This window comes from Malus sylvestris, chromosome 2 (genome assembly GCF_916048215.2).
Source record: "Malus sylvestris chromosome 2, drMalSylv7.2, whole genome shotgun sequence".
Classification (NCBI taxonomy): Eukaryota; Viridiplantae; Streptophyta; class Magnoliopsida; order Rosales; family Rosaceae; genus Malus; species Malus sylvestris.
In genome coordinates, this window is record NC_062261.1 from 34292916 (window position 1) to 34309343 (window position 16428).

A 16428-nucleotide genomic window follows, 5' to 3' on the forward strand; every position below is an offset into this window, starting at 1 on the left:
TATTACAAGCGATTTACTATTCTAAGCTATAATAAAGAAAAAATGAATGTTTAAACTCGAGATGTAGTGGTAACTTAGTATTACAATTTTGTGATATTTTTGTGCACTTATATTTAAAGATATTAAGCTCGATTCTCATTGATGATGTGTTTTAACCAAATTATTACGACAAACCAATTATATAGCTTAGCGCAATTCTCTCACTTTCTTAGTTTAAAAATATATAGTTATATTCAAAAAACCAAAACACTCGATTATACAAAAATGTTTTACTCACCAGAGCAATCAACCACTTGTTTTGGCTTTTTTGTGTGGGCTCTTGAGGTCTAATGTTTTGTTTTGTATTTATGTTGTTGGTGGACCTCTTTGTAATTTTGCTTGGCCTTTGGTCCTGGAATAATATGTCTAGTTTTCCAAAAAAAAAGAAAAGAAAATGTATATAAGACAAAAAGAAAAAGGAAAACAGTGAAAAGGTCGGTGGGTTTTCTTTTTTTGTTTGTTGGAGTGAAAAGGCACGTAAGCAGTGACGGATCCAGGATTTTAAGTTTGGGGGGTCCCATTAATAAAGGTAAAAAAATTTATAGACAAAATTAACATTGAAAAGTTAAATATAATACATTTCATTCAAAAATCATACGCAAAACAACATTACAAGCTATAAAATCCTAATTTGAGCGTCCACGACGGGGTTTCATAGTCTGAAAATATTCTATGATAGCTTCATTACCAATACATGAAAAAACATCATTAAGCCATCTTTCTCAATGACCAAATAGATGGTGCTATCAGCTTTGACTTGAAAAATCTCTCAACATTTTTTTATTTCTAAACTACACATTTAACAAAAAAAAAAAAAATAGAAAAAATATACCAATTGTTAAAAAGGGTCCTATTTTCTTTTTTCTCCGTGCGCGGTCTAAGTGGATTTAAGTAAATTTATTATATACCTAGTATTTTGGTGAATTTAAGGTATAAGATAAAAGTTCAAATAATTACAAGTTCATAGTAATTTACATAATATTTTTAAAGATCATATTGATTTATATTGAATTTTAAGACAAATAAGTGTGTTAAATATGTGGGTGTAGAAAGTAAAATGAGGCACTAGACGCGTAAGGAGGGGAGCCACACCAATTAACAAAAATATACACCTAGGGACTGACAACCCATTTTCATTTTTTGGAAAGATCAAGTTGATGCTAGCTATCGGAATGTGATTGGACCAATTAAAAAAATCAATAAAATGGGAAAGTTTGAGGGTGGTCACGTGGGAATGAAAGGATGAGAGAGAAACTCATTTAATCATCTTCTTCCTCTCGCAAGAACAGACCTACCAACCCAGAAATTACAAAACACATTGCACATACCTTGTGTTCGAGTACGAGGGGTCCCCAAAAATTTTCTAGCAGCGATTTAGGGTCGTCGAAGGGTCCTGGGACCTTCCAGGTCCCTCTGTAGATCCGCCACTGCACGTAAGTAGTGGAATTCATCAATTACATTGGATAGCCGACCAAAAACCAATAAAAGGACCATAAATAATTAGATATCATTTACAATTTATTTGTGTGAGAATAAAAAAAAATAATTATTACTTACACTTCAAAAATTTTATTTTACATTTCAAAAAATTTTATAAATAAAAATAAAATATATTTTTAAAGAGTATAAAATAAGATTTTTAAAAAGGAAAACTAATGAAAATGACTTGAAAATTTTGAGTTTTAACGATAAGGACAAAATAAAGGGTAAAATGAATAGTATCAGGATTGACTTTTTAGTGTAAAAATATGATTTTTCGTTAAATTGAACAGTATCTTGAGTTTTTCGTTAAAATTTCCTTTTTAAAATCCTAATAATAATTTTCTAAAAATTTTAAGTAAAGAAACCAAATATAAAAGGCCACTTACAGTTGTACAGAAAAAGACAGAAAAGAAGGAGCCAGAACCTCAATACCCAGTTTGTCAAATCGACAAAATCCCCATACTTTTCTCTCTCCTCTGATCCAAAACTCCAATCTCTCTCCTCCTCCTTCTCCACCTCCGCCCACGCCAAGGTCTCTCCCTCCTCTCTCTAAATATATATATATATCTGTTTTGTAGGAGTTTTATACTTCAACTACTGGAAACGACTGTTACATTTGTTTACTTGTTCAATCTTTCATTTGTGTTTTTTTTTTTTGTTCTGTTGGGGTTGTGGGTTTCCTGTTTTGTTGTCAAAGGAATGAACTTTGTAGTTGGTTTTATCAATCCTATCCTATGTATGTACATTGAATGTCTGAATTCCTTTGTTCTGGTTTTTACTCATTACAATGTGATTAAGGTTTTTTTAAACATGAAATTTTTTTTGTAAAGTTTGGAGCTTGAGTGTGCTGATCTGTGAAATTTTTGGGGGAATTCTATTTAAACACAACCAACCCCACCCCCCCCCTCCCCCACCCAAAGGCTGAGTGGGGGTGTAGAGAGCATTTGGGTGGGTTTCAATAGAAACTCACCTTGCAGTATGAATTATGATGGGGTTGTAAATTATGAGTTGTTGCAGTTCATAGTATTGTCTGGGTCATTATTATTGAAAAGTTCTGGGTAATTCCATTATATTTTACTAATTTAAGTGGAATTGCTTATCGTAGGTATCTCGAAAAACTTTTGTGGAAGTTGGATAAAATCACAGAAGGGTTTAATGCTGTTATTACATTGTGTTCTGCACAGCTGAATTTGAAACTTTTCAATTTAAGCTGTGATGGAATAGGAGAATTTCTGCGTTTGGGAAGTTTGAGATTGTTTTTCGCTTGTAATAAATAATGATTGGGAGGAAGAACATGGGACGAGCTTCACCATTACTTCTCGTTCTTTTGACTCTTGGGTTTTCCTTTGCTACTTATAATTTGTTAACTATGATAATTCATCATAGATCGGTTGGGAAGAGGGTAGGTGATAATACGAATAGTGGGTTACTGTCTGACCCGATTGTTGAGATGCCGGAGAATGTGAAGAAGTTCAAGAATACCAAGGCACCATTCCATGTTGCCTTAACAGCCACCGATGCCCCTTATAGCAAATGGCAGTGTCGCATTATGTACTATTGGTATAAGAAGAAGAAGGACTTGCCTGGATCAGATATGGGAGGATTTACTCGAATTTTGCATTCAGGAAATCCTGACAATTTGATGGATGAGATTCCAACTTTGGTAGTTGATCCTCTTCCTGCAGGCCTTGATCGGGTTAGGCTTCTAGCACTGTCATTTAGTTGTTATTATATTTGTATTGTCTTTGTGTATTTCATTCATCCTTTCTTTACTAACTTTTAGTTGGGACGTCTTATTTTCACGTCAAGTAGTACCTTCGATATACCAATTGGATGTGATTGTTTCTATTTGCATCATTTTATGTTTTAATCTAAAGTCAAAATAAGGGGTTTTGGCAATATTAGTAATGTGTTGGGAGTTATACGAAAGTTTACTGAAAATAAAAGAGAATAAAGGAAAAGAGTCATAAACAAAAAGAAAGTAAAGAAAAAGCAAAGGAAGATGCCATTTTTTTGTGCTGAAGCTAAGAATGGTTTTGAGTGGATGAGAAGCAATGCATCTTGGTGAAGAATAAAGTTTGTTGAATTTCAGGGTCCATGCTGATCCACTGTATCACCATTCTCAATGATTTTCTGCTCATTGGATGACACCTGATAGTTGTAAATCCAAGTTTTGAATCTAATGATTAGATCCTTTGTGTAGAGTTACTGATATTTTTTTTGCTCTTATGCAATATTTTAAGAAAAGTCATTTTTTAACTTTTTGGATCTTTTCTTACTTTTTGAGTTTAACTTTTAAGTTGATTCATGTGTAAAGCTTAGACCTTGCACGGCAGTAGCTGAAGATTATTTTTCAATAACCTTTATATGAACAATAAAGAAGTTTGAGTAATTAATGTCGTTCTGATAATTTAAAGTATATGTTTTTTATCTATCTTTGTTTCCTTAGCGTGATTGCAAATTTTGTACACAGGGATATATTGTCTTAAATAGACCATGGGCTTTTGTGCAATGGCTGGAAAAGGCTACAATTGAGGAAGAGTGAGCTTCTGCATATTTGATGACCTTGAGTTTTCTTATTTTTTGTGTTTTTTACTTGAGGTCAAATGCTTTGAATTCTGTTGTTGCAGATATATTTTGATGGCGGAGCCCGATCACATTTTTATAAATCCTCTTCCTAATTTGGCACATGGAGGATATCCAGCTGCCTACCCATTTTTCTACATTAAACCTTCTCAGAATGAGAAGATCATAAGAAAGTTTTATCCTGAGGAGAATGGTCCGGTCACAAATATTGATCCAATTGGAAATTCTCCTGTAATTATTAAGAAGGTAATAGCTTATGGTAAATATTTCCTTCGCTTTGTCTAGCATTTGTGATGGTCCTTCTTATGTCCAGAAAAGTCATCGTGCATTCCTCCCAAGTGTGTTTTCTCTTGTGTTTATATGGTTGGAGTGCAAAATGACTTTTTCTGAGTGCTAATAGCAGCACCCTATTTAAAATGTTGATGTTTCCTTGTATAATTTCCCATTATCATATATGACTCCTGGAACTTTAACGAGTAAATGTAATTATTCAGGATTTGCTGGAAAAGATTGCTCCTACATGGATGAATGTTTCTTTAAGGATGAAAGAAGACACAGAGACGGATAAAGCTTTTGGATGGGTGCTAGAAATGTAAGTTTGACTGTGACTTCAGTTTTCGACTAAGTTGAGTTCTAGCAACAAGAGATGCCGGCTTTGAAGTATCTTTGTGTCTTATTTTCTTTGATGAACTAAGGTATGCTTATGCTGTGGCATCTGCTTTGCATGGTGTGCAGCATGTTCTTCGGAAGGACTTCATGCTGCAGGTTTGGAATCTTACTAGAAGCTAGGCATATCAAAATTGATTTCCATTTTGAGTTCTTTGTTAGGTTCAGTAAACAACACTGAATGTGTATATGTTGTGATTTACAAGTTTCTATTGTCTTTAAATTTTCAGCCCCCATGGGATTTGGAACTTCGTAAAAAGTTTATTATTCATTATACTTACGGATGTGACTACAACTTAAAGGTATGTATGGCCGTTCCCCTCTATGCGTATTCCTGTTATGTCCCTTCCCTCTATTGCCCATTATAGATCTGAGGTTTCTAACTGTTTAGGGTGAGCTAACATATGGCAAAATCGGGGAATGGAGATTTGACAAGAGATCGTATCTACGTGGACCTCCACCAAGAAACCTTCCCTTGCCTCCTCCTGGGGTTCCTGAGAGTGTGGTATGTCTTAGAATTGTTGTTATTATTGCAATTGGATGTTCTGTTTTTTATGGTATTTGGTGTGCCTTAATTTTTTTTATTTGTCTGTACTAGTTCTCTTCATTATAGTTTGTCTAGTTGTTGGAGTCTAATTACTGGAACCGGCTGAAATATTTCTACATTTAAATATTTCTCCATTTACTTTTGCCTTTAATTGTCTGTACTTGATTGTTTTAAATATTTGTCATCTCGGTAAGTAATCAAGGATGTAGTCTGAAAAGGTGGAAATTCCCGATCAGACATTCATAGACTTAACTCAGAATGAAGAGTACTCTGCCCTGCTGAGTTGTGAATAGTGAGCGGAAAGCCAACAATGAAGTTGATAGGTAGAAGGAAATCAGGCCATGGCTTGTGTTGATGATGGTCAGCCTGACCGACTAACTGCATATAGTCGTGGTGACCTCTAACAAACTATGTTTACTATTTCACTTCCAAATTCGGATTGTTTAGAATTGAAGTTTCCATTTATTTTGTCATATTTAGTGAATAAATTTATTTTTAATATCTTCTCTCCTGCCACCCCCAACCCCCCCTTCTCTCTCTCGCTCTCTGACTTACATGCTCATTGTGTGCAGGTCACCCTTGTAAAGATGGTGAATGAAGCTACGGCTAGCATTCCTAATTGGGACACACAATAGGTCAGCTGCGTTCAAGATACTAAAACGTTATGATACAACTGATGTTTAGAGAATGAACAATCTGGTCCAAGGGTAGGCTCGTAGAAATAGTAATATACACAAATCTCAAATCGTAAATGGAAATAAGAAGGTTCCAACTTCTCGTATGTATATCTGGGTTGCGAATGGATTATATCGAGTTGATTATATGGAATCAGTTTTGGAGTAACACAGGTCTTCTTTCAATCTTGTTGAGATTCTATTTTATTTTTCGGAATTGAAACGAATTTTGTCTTTGTTAATTACTTTTTAATGCAACAACTAGATGGGTTGATTAATTTGATGGAAATTTAACAACTGAAACAAAACTGAACATTTTCAACCAAAAATGAAGTGCGACTGATGTAGTTTTTTGCAGACTGTTAAAACCAAATTACAGTTCCTGGACTCTTTTTTTTTGCCTCAGGCCTCCACTTGCTCTCGGCCGGCCTTGCGTTTATGCTTGTTTTTTTAGCAAATTGGGGCCGTGAAACTCTTGATCAGCGTGCCCGGAAGTCAAATCCGGCCGGATTTAGTTCTGCCACCTACAATTTATGAAATTCTCGAGGCCTGCTACTACTCATTTTACAAACTAAGGCTAAAACAATGGTTTTTTGTTTTGTTTTTAAAGGATGCCGCCGCCTCCTATTCTAAAACTGTTCTCAACACCCCTCATTTACTCCTCGACATCTTGTTCTTCCAAATAAAAGGGGCCCTGTTGCACTACAAGAATGGATGTGCACGCCAAAAAGCTCGAAGATAATGGTGCATCTCCGAAAATTCCCAGTTCATCCGAGTCGCTGAAATACAATAACTTCAACGAAGGTGACATATCGCCATGTCTTCTCCAACTATGTACATATCATATTCACTTTCCATGGAGTTTATTAGCTTGAGAGTTTCTACCCAGCCTGTCAACATCTTCTCTTCCAATTTAATGGAGGGATCATTTTCCTCCATCCCAGTGCTTGACATTGCCTTTAAAATTCCATCGTCATAGCTGTCCTTGTTGTCATCCATGGATGTTTGCACTTCCTTCTTGCGAAAGTTGATCCGTATGACAGTTAATCTAACGTTAGGATGCCCAGCCATCCTCCATGCATACGTTAATGCCCCGCGGTCATCTGTCCCTCCAATGAAGACCATGGCAAAGTGGTAGTGGTTCCTGCCCAAAGAATTATCATCACCACTGTCATTGTCACTGTCTGAATTGGACTCGGTGATAATGTTGGATTTACCGAACCCATGATCCACAAAGACACCCACAGAGCATTGAGCATTTGCGATCAAGTTGTTGTTGAGAGAACTTAAGTGAGAGATGGACTTTGTGGCTCCATCAGTGAGAGACTTATCGTAGTGGAACGGGATAATTATGAGGGTGGCTTGATTCTCCTCCGCCAAGTTGCATATGTCCTCGTGCATCGTGGCATAGGCAGACACTGCGGTGAGTTTTTGCACCGTGATGTTTTCTCTTTTTCGTGCATAGTTTCCAAAGGCGCCATTTGAGGTACTAGATGAATCAGGCAACTGTCTATACTTGGTGGTGGGGGTCTTGCAAGTGTCATGCACAATAAGCATCGCCGAAGCATGCCCGGTTAGTTCTACAAGGAGGACGACGAGGACATGGATAGGGGATTGTTTGGTTGGATTAGAAGCCTCAAGGAGGTTGATGATGCCTGATACTTTGTCTGAATTGTGGAAGCATGCAAGGATCCGAAGCTCGGTTTCAGGTCCTACGCTTTCTATGTTCCTCTCTTTGTATTGCATGGGAGGCCTCTCGTACTTGACTTGTAAACATTGTAAGATTAAACTTATCAAAAATACAAGTTAAGAGATTAAGCTCATGAACCACAAATTTATACAAGTATTAAATTCACAATTCGATAAATATAATGACAAACTAACCCATAAAAGCAGTAGAAGAAGAAACCAAATCAAACTTCAAACAGTCCACCTTCTCCTCTCTTGCAAAACCAAAAGTACTCAAACTAACAATAGGTCTTAGTTTAATATTGAACGTATGTTTTGTGAGAGCAGTGGCTTATATTTTTATACTAAACATAGATTGCCTTGTTAAATCCTACAAGGAATACAAGATTGCATTCCTTATATCAGCATGAGTCCTATAAATGAGCAAACACAAGAGTCCTCAATATACCAATATGATTGGGTTAACTCTTGTCAACATGATTTAGGGGTGGTTTGGGAGTGAGGTGCTTAAAAAAAAAGCACCCATGAAAAAAAGCTGTGAGGGTTTTAGGTGTTTGGTAAACTGAAAAAAAAAGGCTTATTTTGGAAGCTGCTGTAAGAATAAGCTGAAGCTGCTATTTGTAGCTTTGGAAAACTGGTTTTTTTTTCAAAACACACGAAGCTACAGTGCTCCTTTAATGAAAAGACCCACTATCAGACTGTTTTTTTTTTTTCAAAAGCACTTTTACAAAAAAATTTACCAAACACTCTGCTGATTTTTTTCACAGCCGCTTATTCTCACAGCACAATCGCTTATTCTCACAGCAGCTTTTTTTTCAAAGCACAGCAATACCAAACCAGCCCTTAGACTTCTTTATAATATCAATTATCCCAAGACTTCTACCTTTAGGTCCCGAGCAGAACTCAGCACAATGAGTGTCAATAAGCCTTTGGTGTTCATGAGTACTCCAAGAGCCAGACTATCTCGAGGTGACATTTTGTTGATTAAGCTGGCAGCGAAAGTAGACACAATCTTAGCTCCAAAAGCTACGATGACAACCGCCACTAAACGATAGATGGTCGTCCCACTTCTGGCCTCATATTCTGCTTCTGGATGATTGAGCATATCTTGCAATCTCACTCTTAACCCTATGATTACGTAGAAGAGGGGCATCGAATTCCTGGCACAAAATTTCCTACCTTACGTGTCAGTAGGCGTGAGAGCTCACCCTTCGGCATGATAGCTCCCAACACAAAAGGTCCAACAATGGAGTGAGAACCTAATGCATCGGTTATGAACCCACAAAGCATCACCCCAGCGAGAACAAAGCACATATGATGACTGTAGTCGGTATCTTCTTTCTCTCTCTCGCTGGTTAATATCCGCGGGAGAGCCGGACGTATTAGGAATGTGCACACTGCTATAAAGGCCAAAGTGGACCCAACCGCTACCATATTGGTCATATTGACTGCTGCCATTCCGAGCAGAAAAAGAAACCAGGAACACAAGTCGGAGATGACGGCAGATGACAAAGCGAGTCTTCCAACCTCGGAACGGAGGAGTTTGAGGTCCGCGAGGGAAGTTGGTGGTGGCAAGGGCAATGCCCCAAAAGATTGGGCCATTCCTGTTTTGCTTGTATATTTTGGTTGGCTCGGTGAAGTCTTTGAGGAGTAAATACCGATGTAAAACCCAACCGGAACGTATTACTGGTTTGAAATCGAGCTCTAAACCTACCAAGAACATGTGGTAAACGATGGCCAAGTTTCCCAGAATCTCTTAAGTCGGCATGCTACGAAAAGGCAATACATTGAAGAAGAAAAAAGGATGTTCCGCCAAGGTGCATTTTTGCTCACCCACACTAACTCTAGGGTATGCTCACCGCCCCTCTCAATGCTTGCTATGTGTAATCCATACTAACTCTAGTTAAGCCTTATTTTTATTTTATTTTTACTTTAATTAATAGGTGAGAGAATCCAACTTTTACTTATTTACTTCCATATATATCCTTTCTTTTTAAATATTTTATTTAAACTTTAAACTTCCTTTTTGAATACAAACCGACTCATCTTCTCTCCTTTTTTAATACATACCAATTCAACTTTGCATGTGTATCTGGATTTTCCATTTGCTATGCTTTTCCATCTGCTACGTATCTGGATTTTCCAAAATCGTAAAAATGCAATTGTTTTAGATGAAACTCATCAATATCCAACAAAATACAATTGTCTGAGATGAAACTTATCCAAATAAATTTTTACAAAACTAGTAGGTTGAATATTCTCCACTTCAAAGGTTGTCGTTCCAAAAAAATTTCTCTAAATTCTATTACAACTTGATCTAAGATGTTGATGGATTTGAAAATTTCAGTTCAAGAGTGGTTCCCAGAGATATCGGTTGAATGTTTGATGTTGATGGATTTGAAAATTTTAGTTAAGAAGTGCTTCCCAGAGGTATTGGTTGAATATTTTCCTGCAAATTAATAGAAAGGAAAAAATTACTTATGAAACTAGAGAACAAAAATATAGTACACTATATATAGTACACTCAGTGAAGATACAAACCCGAGGATTCATAAATGAGTAATTGGACATCATGGGACTTATAGCTTGAAATCCAAGTTGGTGATTTTGAATCCCTTGAACACAAGGAACAATTGGAAATCCATAAGGAAAATTTGTGACTTGACTTACGGGTGCCATATTGAATTGGTTTTGACTTGGCATTCCAATATCACCCTAGATACCAATTCCAATTGATCCATCAGAAATATATTAAAACAATGGTAATGGACAAAAATATAAATAAATAAATAAAAAATTCATGACAAAAAATTGCTAAACTTTAAACCTGAGTTTGTGCATATCTTGTTGATGGTCCGTTCATCTCGTATGCATTTGAATTGGATTCTTTAAAAGCTATTAAACAATTAAAATAATAATTACATTGACAATTGCAAATTGTGAATCAAATAGTAAATAAAAACAAGCCAAATATGTGCTAACCTTTTCTCTTGTATGGACCTTTCTTTTTAGGTTGATTAGATTCCAAAGTACTCTTCATTCTACCTTTGCCCCGACCTTTGGACTTATGAACTTTTGGATCTTGGATCTTAAGATTTTTCTCAGCTTCAATCACATGCTTAACATAATTTACATCATCTTGTTCTCCAAAATTGGCATGCTTTTCCATTTTTTTCTCCAACTTTAACAACTCAGATTTCAAAAAACTACAATTTTGACTATTTTTTGCACCTTTTGCTATGATTCTTTGTGCTATATTAGATAGCTCACTGTACTGAACCAAGGAAGATGAGTCCAAATTACTCACAGCCGGTTCGCCATAAGAATCAAATCCAATACCACATTTAGCATCCTTGCTCCATCTTTTCAAATAATAATTGGATGGTATACTTGATAAGTCTAAATCATAGTATAACTTTAGAGCATATGCACAAAGAATCCCCTCAAACTCAAACTTTTTGCAATTGCACAAAACTATTTGATTTGCAAGGTCATATATAAGTGTTCTATTAATTCCTCGTTTTCCTAAGTTCATTACTGTGTATGTACGTGTTAGCCCATCATCACTTTCTAATTTCAGTGGCCTCAAATTTAAAACTTTCTTAACCTCCTCTTGGAAATAATAAAAAATCTTACTTGTGTACTGCTTTGATGCTTCAATCTCCACATTCCAATCAGAATACAAACTACGCCATTTCTGTTTAGTTGCATTTTCTGCTTGCCTTTCCTTTTCTTTTCGATCCACTATTGCTTTATCATATGGGATGACGAACTCTTGCAGAAGGAGGTTTCGAGCAAAATACTTTTTCAAAAACTTGTTCATGCTTTCAATTCTTTGTGTTGTTGTCATACCTAAGAAAAAAATGGAAATTGATCACTGTATAGTGAAAAAAGAAACTTGTGAATAATATATATAAATAATATAATAGGAATTGATCAAGAGTAATACCTGCACAAAAATGGTCTCGACCATAAACTTGTGCCCATTTCTCACGTAATAGATATATCCCTTCTAGCCAATCATTTCCTCTCAATTCATAATCATCAAGTAATTTATCCCAATTTGATTCAAATTCTTCAATAGTCTCCGGATCATATATGCATCTTTTGAAATCATGTGTAAATGATTTAAACTCACTGAAAACACGATTCAAGTTCCTTGCAGCATTCTGATATATGTGCCACAAACAAAGTCGGTGGTAGCAATTAGGAAATATTTCACTAATCGCAGCAGCGATTGATTGGGCTTGATCTGTAACTATGGTTCCTGGTGTTTTTCCATCCATGGCTTGTAAAAAGGCCTTGAAAAGCCACTCACTTGCATCTGTTATCTCTCCATCTACCAAACCACATCCGAAAAGTATGGTTTGACCATGATTATTGATACCAACTATTGGGGCACACACCATATTATATCTATTCGTTTTAAATGTCGTATCAAAACACACAACATCACCAAATATAGTATAATCGTGCCTCGAATTTCCATCACAGAAAAAACAACCACTTATTTCATTCTCCTCGTTTGTTCGAAGAGAATAGAAAAATGACTTGTCTTCAGATTGCTTTTTCTTAAAATATTCAAGCAAACATTCTGAGTCGCCCTTTTAAAGAATCCCGATGCGCTTTCTCATTACCAAATTGTTACAATCAGACTGAATAAAATTTAGTTTTTGAGACCCTCCTGCTTCTGTGGTAAAGTATGAAAAGATTTGAGATGGCTGTAGTCCTGCAAAATGCATTTGATCTATCAATTTTGCTTGAGAAGACTCTATTAATCGTTGTGACCTTAATAAATGGGAACTTGATGCCGGAACAACAACATGACTATGTTCAGCAACAAAATTTGTCACAACAAACTTCCTTTCTAAATTAAGTTTGATTTCAAGCATCGCCTTGCAGCCACATCTTGTTTCTTCTCTTTTCTTCTTTGGAGTTCTTTTTTTTTTTATATAAAAACCTTCACAAGAACAACAAAATTGTTTTTTCTTTAGCACACCTGACCTGTCCTTATTTTCTCTATTCTTTCTCATGCTAAATCCAACCCTTCTAGCATATGCATTGTAGTAATTATATGCATCGTCCTCATTATCAAAAGTCATCCCAAGAGAAATATCACCAACTTTGCTTATAAATTCTCCTTTTTCTTCATTTTGATCCAAGACTTCAAAGGTTTCGGAATCTGAATCTGAATCTAAGTGTATACAATCAACTGCTTCTTTGGCATCACTAGAAGATGGAGTATGAAACTCATCATCTTGATGTTCCATCTGTATAAGTACCAAATTACTTAATATGCAATTAAATTAACATCCTATAATAATCTTAAAAAGCATATATATTAACACCCTATAATAATCATAAAAAGCATATATTTTGACACTCTATAATAATCCTAAGAAAAGCATATATATTTATATATTGACATCCTATAATCCATGATGGAACATAATTTAAAGTATGTATGATGAAGATGAAGATGTAGACTCTGGGTAGTACTATCCCGTTCGGTTACACCACCACTGCCTCATCCTCAACACGAAATGGGTGTTCAATGCCCATCCTTACCTATAATAGTCCTAAAAAGCCAATAAATGGGAATTGCATACCTTTTTCTAGTCGGAAAAAAAATTGCAGATGGAAAACCCAGAAGATAGGTAGCAGATGGAAAATCCAGATATGCATGCAAGGTTGAATTGGTATGTATTCAAAAAGGAGAGAAGATTCAGTTGGTTTGTATTCAAAAAGGAAGTTTAAAGTTTTAATAAAATATTTAAAAAGAAAGGATATATATGGAAGTAAATAAGTACAAGTTGGATTCTCTCACCTATTAATTAAAGTAAAAATAAAATTAAAATAAGGCTTAACTAGAGTTAGTATGGATTACACATGGCAAACATTGAGAGGGGTGGTGAGCATACCCTAGAGTTAGTGTGGATGAGCAAAAATGCACCCTTCGGGGCCAAGGGAGTTGGACCCAATAGCACGCCATCCTGAAAGATTCCCAATTAATATTAATGTATGTGCTACTAACAATAATTTCATTGCCAAATTGGTAAATGCGATCACAAATCAAATTTTAATTGCTAAACAGATAAAAACCAAATATCAATTAAATGTTAGGCTAAGAAAGATATCAATTAAATGTTGGATAAAAACCAAATATCAATGAAATATCAATTAAAACCAAATATGCATTTAAGATGTTGACGTGACTTAACTATAATCGTTCAAATAGGAGGAGAGGAAATATGAGAAATATTAGTATGAGAGAGAGATTAGAAGGGAAGAGAATCTTCATCTATAAAAAAAAATTAGGCTAAGAAAGATGACAGAAAAGGCTTTCAATAATATAGGAAGAAAAAAATGCTTTAAAAGTATGTAAACTGAAAACGCATATGGATTCAATTGGTGATAAAAGTGGTCTTGTGTTCAATTCAAGGTTCTCCTACTTCTACAACTGTGACAAAATTTGTTAAGGCTTCCAAATCATTAGCTTATCGTAAGGGGTGTGCTATCCGCACATCATTTTTTTACTTTTTACGCATCTCTTTTTAATTTATGTCTGTTGATCTTCTTCAATTCAGCCGATCCAATGACCAAAAACCAAAAAAGTGTGAAAGAAATAAAAAGAGGTGTGTGGATATCACATCCTTATAGAAATTCTCTAGAGTCTAAAAAGTTTGTTTACATGTGTCATTTTTGTGAAAGGACGGGACATATTTGTCCTATGTGTTTTCAAACGAAGAAAAATATTTTTTACGTGTTTTGTAGGAAAAGAAACTGGGAGTCTGCATTCTAAACTCTTACGTTTGACATGTCATGTGCATGCTCATGTAAAGTAGGCGTGTGATAAGTTTTTGTTTTTATTTTAGTTGTTAAAATTTTTTATTTTTTTTCCTTCTATAATTACTGTTTCTGTTCACAATAGGATTGCATATTGATCTCAATCTCAGACTCGAGTATTTTGAATGTTCTCGAACTGACTGAGTGAGTTGGTTCATTCATTTGCTAGTTTTTGACGTGTTCGATTATTCTTGAAAAAGTAAATGAACACAGCCATCTTGATATGAAACTAAAGCATGATTCAAATATTAATATGTGAATTTAGTGTTTTTATGTAATTATTGTGAGTTTTGAGCTGATTATATGATTGATGATTGAACCACTATGCATCAATCACACTTGTTCTTATGTTATAATTCCATATTTGCTTGTATCTTTAGAACTGACTTTAAACCTCTCGAACACACATTAATTAAATTGATATCTTGAAGATGACAAAAACACTTGGGACATACCACCTTCGCCATATTGACCATCATCCTACCTAATCTCTGAAATCGGTAAAGCATATGTTTTTCTTTTCTACAAAGCATGCCCATCTTGCCACAAATAACCGAGAACCACTCCCCATAGTGATCAACTGGTTTGTCCAAACCATCCCCCAAAGAATCAAACTCCTGATCTTCTTTTGTAGTACAAAAACTCATAATCCCTTCCATCTACTGTTTTATAAAGTTAAAACACAGCTATACCTCAGTATTAAACCATTGCATAAATCTTAAATGTAGGTTCAAAATACGTTTGGTTCTTGAAGACACAAGTGATGAAACTAATGCGACGATAATAGGAAAACAAGCAGCGCAATTGAGTATCCTGCTACGAATTAGTGGTTGAAAAATGTTTAACTAGCTAACAAGAACTTCCAGATGCAATCCTTCAAATGTGAGGCCAGTGTAAAATTTTCCAAATTCGGTTTCTCACCATGAAAAGTGATCTAACAGAAATGAACTCCTTATATCCAGTCGATCTTTGATGACAAAGTCCCTCTTCTTGAATCAAGCTCTAACAGATGTGATCAAACAGTGCTGAACATAAAAAGAATGATTCAGCTGCCCAAATGTTCGTACACTCCATCACCCTTCTCAAAAGAAGCTTCAGCCACACAATCCACCATATCAAGCAGGTCTCCTCCATAAGATCCCGCTTCCAATTCAAGAAGAGAGCCAGACTCGCATTGAGAATAGCTCTTTCAGATTATCTTAAGCAACTAAATAATAATTATTATTATAATAACAATAAGAGGCTATGGTGCGTATAACAAAATTATTTCCGATGCTACAACTTCTTCTAGAGAGAATTCTAAGAAGACTCTTCAAAAAGTGGGACTCTCTATATTTTGTACAATGTTTTATAACATTGGTACGAGAATTAACGTTAAATTATGAGGTAGTAGAGAATTCATAAAAAATCTCATTGAAAAAAAAATCTTGTTAGCATTTCTCTTCTTTCAAAGTCAACGAGTACAGACGGTTCCCAAGATATTGGGATTACAATTAGCAGCCTTTCGACGAGAAATTTTTCAATGTGATCGGTACACGGGATGATACACCACATGTCATTATACAAATTGTGGGATATGTGTGCTAAAAAATTAATAACTTAAAAAATAAAAATTTTCACCACTTCTATTAAAACACGTGATATATCATTTATGTTTCTGAACCAAAATGAAAAATTTATCACCCTTCGACAATTAAAAAGTCTTTCCGTAATTGTTTTGACCTGCTATCGCAATGGACAGATACGACCCACGTCACTGCATACGTAAACTAAAACACTGTACACACACGTTCCACACATCCAACGGTCAAAAACCCATATCTCCGCCTCAAAATCGTTGATCGCCCCAAGACCAAGCTCTACCGTCCGATCCAGACCCCACAATTTCTTGCAGCATCG

The 16428-nt window shown here is 35.5% G+C and overlaps 3 protein-coding genes across 4 annotated transcripts; 1 reads left to right on the plus strand and 2 right to left on the minus strand.

The window, feature by feature from the left end:
• The first annotated feature begins 1925 nt into the window (after positions 1-1925).
• LOC126613828 (hydroxyproline O-arabinosyltransferase RDN2-like) lies at positions 1926-6163 on the plus strand. 2 transcript variants are annotated; one of them, XR_007620199.1, is made up of 9 exons: positions 1926-2053; positions 2627-3217; positions 3995-4062; positions 4152-4353; positions 4602-4699; positions 4843-4872; positions 5004-5075; positions 5165-5278; positions 5893-5927. XR_007620199.1 is itself a non-coding variant. In XM_050281437.1 (9 exons), the coding sequence occupies exons 2-9, from the start codon at positions 2798-2800 to the stop codon at positions 5953-5955; spliced, it is 1107 nt and encodes a 368-aa protein (XP_050137394.1). In that variant the 5' UTR covers positions 1926-2053; positions 2627-2797; the 3' UTR covers positions 5956-6163. The 2 variants fall into 2 exon arrangements, 1 of the variants encoding a protein (XP_050137394.1); XM_050281437.1 differs by having other exon boundaries at positions 4803-4872; positions 5893-6163.
• A 626-nt stretch (positions 6164-6789) lies between these two features.
• Positions 6790-9285, minus strand: LOC126603309 (cation/H(+) antiporter 15-like). The gene is made up of 2 exons (XM_050270118.1): positions 8892-9285; positions 6790-7760 (listed from the first exon to the last, which is right to left on the minus strand). The coding sequence occupies exons 1-2, from the start codon at positions 9283-9285 to the stop codon at positions 6790-6792; spliced, it is 1365 nt and encodes a 454-aa protein (XP_050126075.1).
• A 1041-nt stretch (positions 9286-10326) lies between these two features.
• Positions 10327-15188, minus strand: LOC126603317 (protein FAR1-RELATED SEQUENCE 5-like). Its single transcript, XM_050270128.1, has 6 exons — positions 14985-15188; positions 13605-13676; positions 12688-12953; positions 11633-12099; positions 10666-11535; positions 10327-10578 (listed from the first exon to the last, which is right to left on the minus strand). The coding sequence occupies exons 1-6, from the start codon at positions 15186-15188 to the stop codon at positions 10505-10507; spliced, it is 1953 nt and encodes a 650-aa protein (XP_050126085.1). The 3' UTR covers positions 10327-10504.
• Positions 15189-16428: the final 1240 nt, after the last annotated feature.